The following is a 3,533-nucleotide window of genomic DNA, read 5'->3' as shown; positions in this document are numbered from 1 at the left end:
GAAAGGCTGTATTGCACACCATAAGCCTCAGAATGAGACTTATGCTCGAATCTCTGCTCTGCCGCTTACTGGCGGTGTGACCTTGGGTAAGTCACTTTGCTTCTCTGAGCCTCAATTTGCTCATCTGTACGGGGGGGATACCAATATTCATTTCTCATGGGATGGACTAAGGCATTAGAGATAACAGATGTCAGGTGCTCAGCACCGTGCTTGGTACATGTAAGCTCGGTACGATCCAAGGCAGGCTCTTTCTCCCGAGGAAGATTAAGGGGCTACCAGAGGAGAGGGTCTCAATGTATAGATTCACACCCAGATTGCTTGTGTGTTTATTTATAAATGGGAGACATACACACATAGATACATCTTGGGAACATTTCAGGAAACTTGGAGCAGGGAATAGCTCTTCGCTGTCCAGCTCTTGTCTGGGCTCCCTCCTGACTCAGACTGAGTTCTCCAGAAAACGGCTTCTGACACTTCCTTGCTGGGAAGCCTGTGGGTGCTGGGCTCTCACTGCCTCTCATGTTTAAATCTGCCTGTCTCACTGGGCTGTGGACAAAGGGCTGTGAACCTTGGCTCAGTCATTCACATCCAGGCCAAATTCTGGATACAGTTCTTTGGTGGTGACACCTCGGATCACGGCTGAAAGGAAAGAAAGAAGGAAGAACGCATGTCGCTTGGGAGGAGTGGAAGGGAGAATGGCCAAAGGCCTGACCTCCCCAGGACCCACTCCTGGACCTCCCCCCTGCTCCCCTAGTTGGCTGACATATCCTCTTGCTACTCCTTCCAGACCCTACCACTGTGGGCTCTGCTTGGTTACCCCAAACTAGACTTACTGAACCCTTACCCCACTTCACAGAGGAGTCAAACAAAGCACCCTGGGACTCCACACAGAGCAGCTACAGCCACCTGCTGAAAAGGCAAATTTATATTTACATCGCACCTGGGGACTGCTGAAAACCCTCACTCCTTCGCCTGGCCCATGGGTCATGCCCTGGCCATTTGGTGGTGCCATTTCTCCTGCTCCCTCAAAGACCCTTTCTTCCTCCCAGGGGAAGGGGTCTCCTGAGAGGCCTATCCTTACTGCCTTAGCTCCTCCCTACCCACCACCCTGTTCAAACCTCAATATTCCTTTCCATCTCTGGCCTTTGTTTCCCTCATAACACTTAACACATTTTATAATTCCTTTGTTCATGTTCCTTTACTTACTGACCTTTCCCCACCCCTCCCTCAATACCAAAACCTAAGTCACATGAGAACGGGGTCCTTTAAGTAGGTTCACTAGGGTGCCCCACACCCTGCAGAGCAGCGCAGAGCAGGTGCTCAGTAAATGTCACCTCAGAGGAGAGGCTGCTCTGTCCTCTCCAGGTCCCAGGCCGGGAAAGACGGGTCTCAAGCTGGGTTCCATCTCCCAAGAACTGATGTGCTTAACCACCAGGCTACAGTCCCCTCACCTCTCTTTCTCCTTGGGGCCTGATCACCCTCCTTTCTCCATCTGTATTTCCCTCCTCCTATTGTCCCCTTTCCTTCCTTGGGACCCAGTCTCCACTGGAACAGAGAAGCCCTCCCCGCCACAGACTCCTGGATGCTGATGGGCAATTCTACAGGAAGTGCTAAACTCTCGCAGCGACCAGGCGGACGTCCCAGCCCCGCACCCTCTCCCACACAGTCACTGGCTGCTGAACGCTGGAGTGCCCACTGACCCCAGCCAGGTGACTGGACTGAGGCCATCCATGCCTTCGCTTCCTCCAAACCGGACTGTCCTAACCAGCCCAGGCACACAGAAGTCTGTGCCTTGGCTGAGCCCTCTGGATAGTGACTGTGTTCAAGGAAGAACAAAATACTCCTTAAAGTCACAGAGTCCCCCTTCTGTGATCTTCTGCCTCTGGAGCAAGTCAGCCACTTAAGGCTGAGTAGGCCCCAGAAGACCGGGAACCACAGCCCTCAATCTAGCAGGTAGGCAAGTTCATGTTCAAACCTGCCTGGGGCACTGAAGCGGGCTCTACACTTGAGGGAAGAAACCTCAGGGACTCCTGCAAGAGCTGTACAGCTGCACCGGGGCATTCGGGGAGGGGGCCAGCTGAGGAGGATAGGAAGGCTGGCAAGTTAGAGGGCCCAGGAGCAAAATCCAGACACCCCGGGGGAATGCAGACTCCTTCCCTCCAAGCCCTGGTACTCCTCTGGGGTCCTGTTGCTCACCTAGTTTGCCTAGAAGCATCTGGCCTACATCCTTGATGTCATTATACTCATGGAGCTGGGAGATGTGGTCCTCCAGTTCATCCACACTGTAGCCTCTGGGGTGAGGGGTGGAGAGAGAGAGAGAGACTATCTTTAAGAAAGCTGAGGGGCTCTCGGGTGGCTCAGTGGGTTAAGTCTCTGCCTTCAGCTCAGGTCATGATCTCAGGGTCCTGATATCCAGCCCCGCATCAGGCTCTCTACTCAGTGGGGAGCCTGCTTCCCCCTCTGCCTGCCTCTCTGCCTACTTGTGTTCTCTCTGTGTCAAATAAATAAATAAAATCTTATTAAAAAAATTAAAAAAAAAAAAAAAAGAAAAAAGAAAGCTGAGGAGAGGGACACCTGGATGGCTCAGTTGGTTAAGTGTCTGCCTTTAGCTCGGGTCATGATCCCAGGGTCCTAGGATCGAGTCCTGCGTCAGGCTCCCTGCTCAGTGAGGAGCCTGCCTCTCCCTCTGTCTGCCACTGTCCCCATTTGTGTTCTCTTTATCTCTCTGACAGATAAATAAATAAATCTTTATTAAATTAAACAACAACAAAAAAAAAGAAAGCTAAGGAGGATCCAAGGTTCAGAGAGTAACAAGGCATCTATTTAAAGATTTACTTATTCATCAGAGAGAGAGAGCGCACAAGCAGGGGGAGCAGCAGGCAGAGAGGGAAGCAGACTCCCCACTGAGCAAGGAGCTGGCACAGGACTTGATTCCAGGAACCTGAGATCAGGACCTGAGCTGAAGGCAGAAGCTTAACCCACGGAGCCCCCAGCTGCCCCACAAGACATCTATTTAACTAATGTTCACGGGATGCCTGGGTGGCTCAGTGGGTTAAATGTTTGCCTTTGGCCCAGGTCTTGATCTCATGATCCTGGAATCTGTGCTCAGGCTCCGTGCTCAGTGGAGAGTCTGCTTCTCCCTCTGCCTGCCACTCCCCCTGCTTGTACTCTCTCTCTCTGGCAAATAAATAAGATCTTTTATTTTTTTATTTTTTTATTTTTATTTATTTATTTGACAGAGAGAGAGATCACAAGTAGACAGAGAGGCAGGCAGAGAAAAGGGAGAAGCAGGCCCCCTGCTGAGCAGAGAGCCCGATGTGGGGCTCGATCCCAGGATCCCGAGATCATGACCTGAGCTGAAGGCAGAGGCTTAACCCACTGAGCCACCCAGGCGCCCCCAAATAAATAAGATCTTAAAACACACACACACACACACACACACACACACACAAGGGGCGCCTGGGTGGCTCAGTGGGTTAAGCCTCTGCCTTCGGCTCAGGTCATGATCTCGGGGTCCTGGGATCAAGCCCCAA

The 3,533-nt window shown here is 51.9% G+C and overlaps 1 protein-coding gene across 2 annotated transcripts in view; it reads right to left on the bottom strand.

Moving 5' to 3' along the window:
• Positions 1-307: 307 nt before the first annotated feature.
• Positions 308-3,533, bottom strand: part of LOC111145902 (SWI5 homologous recombination repair protein) — a 6,697-nt gene continuing 3,471 nt past the window's right edge. Inside the window, exons 4-5 of one of the 2 annotated variants that reach the window (XM_022501203.1) lie at positions 2,197-2,291; positions 308-639 (exon numbers count right to left, since the gene is read on the bottom strand). In XM_022501203.1, the coding sequence (XP_022356911.1) occupies positions 575-639; positions 2,197-2,291 (160 nt within the window). In that variant the 3' untranslated portion in view covers positions 308-574. The other variant, XM_022501204.1, reaches the window with a different exon arrangement.

Source organism: Enhydra lutris, unplaced genomic scaffold (assembly GCF_002288905.1).
Source record: "Enhydra lutris kenyoni isolate GAN:26980312 unplaced genomic scaffold, ASM228890v2 scaffoldscaffold13, whole genome shotgun sequence".
NCBI lineage: Eukaryota > Metazoa > Chordata > Mammalia > Carnivora > Mustelidae > Enhydra > Enhydra lutris.
The sequence above is the reverse complement of the archived record's forward strand: the minus strand, read 5'-3'. Positions and strand labels throughout refer to the sequence as shown.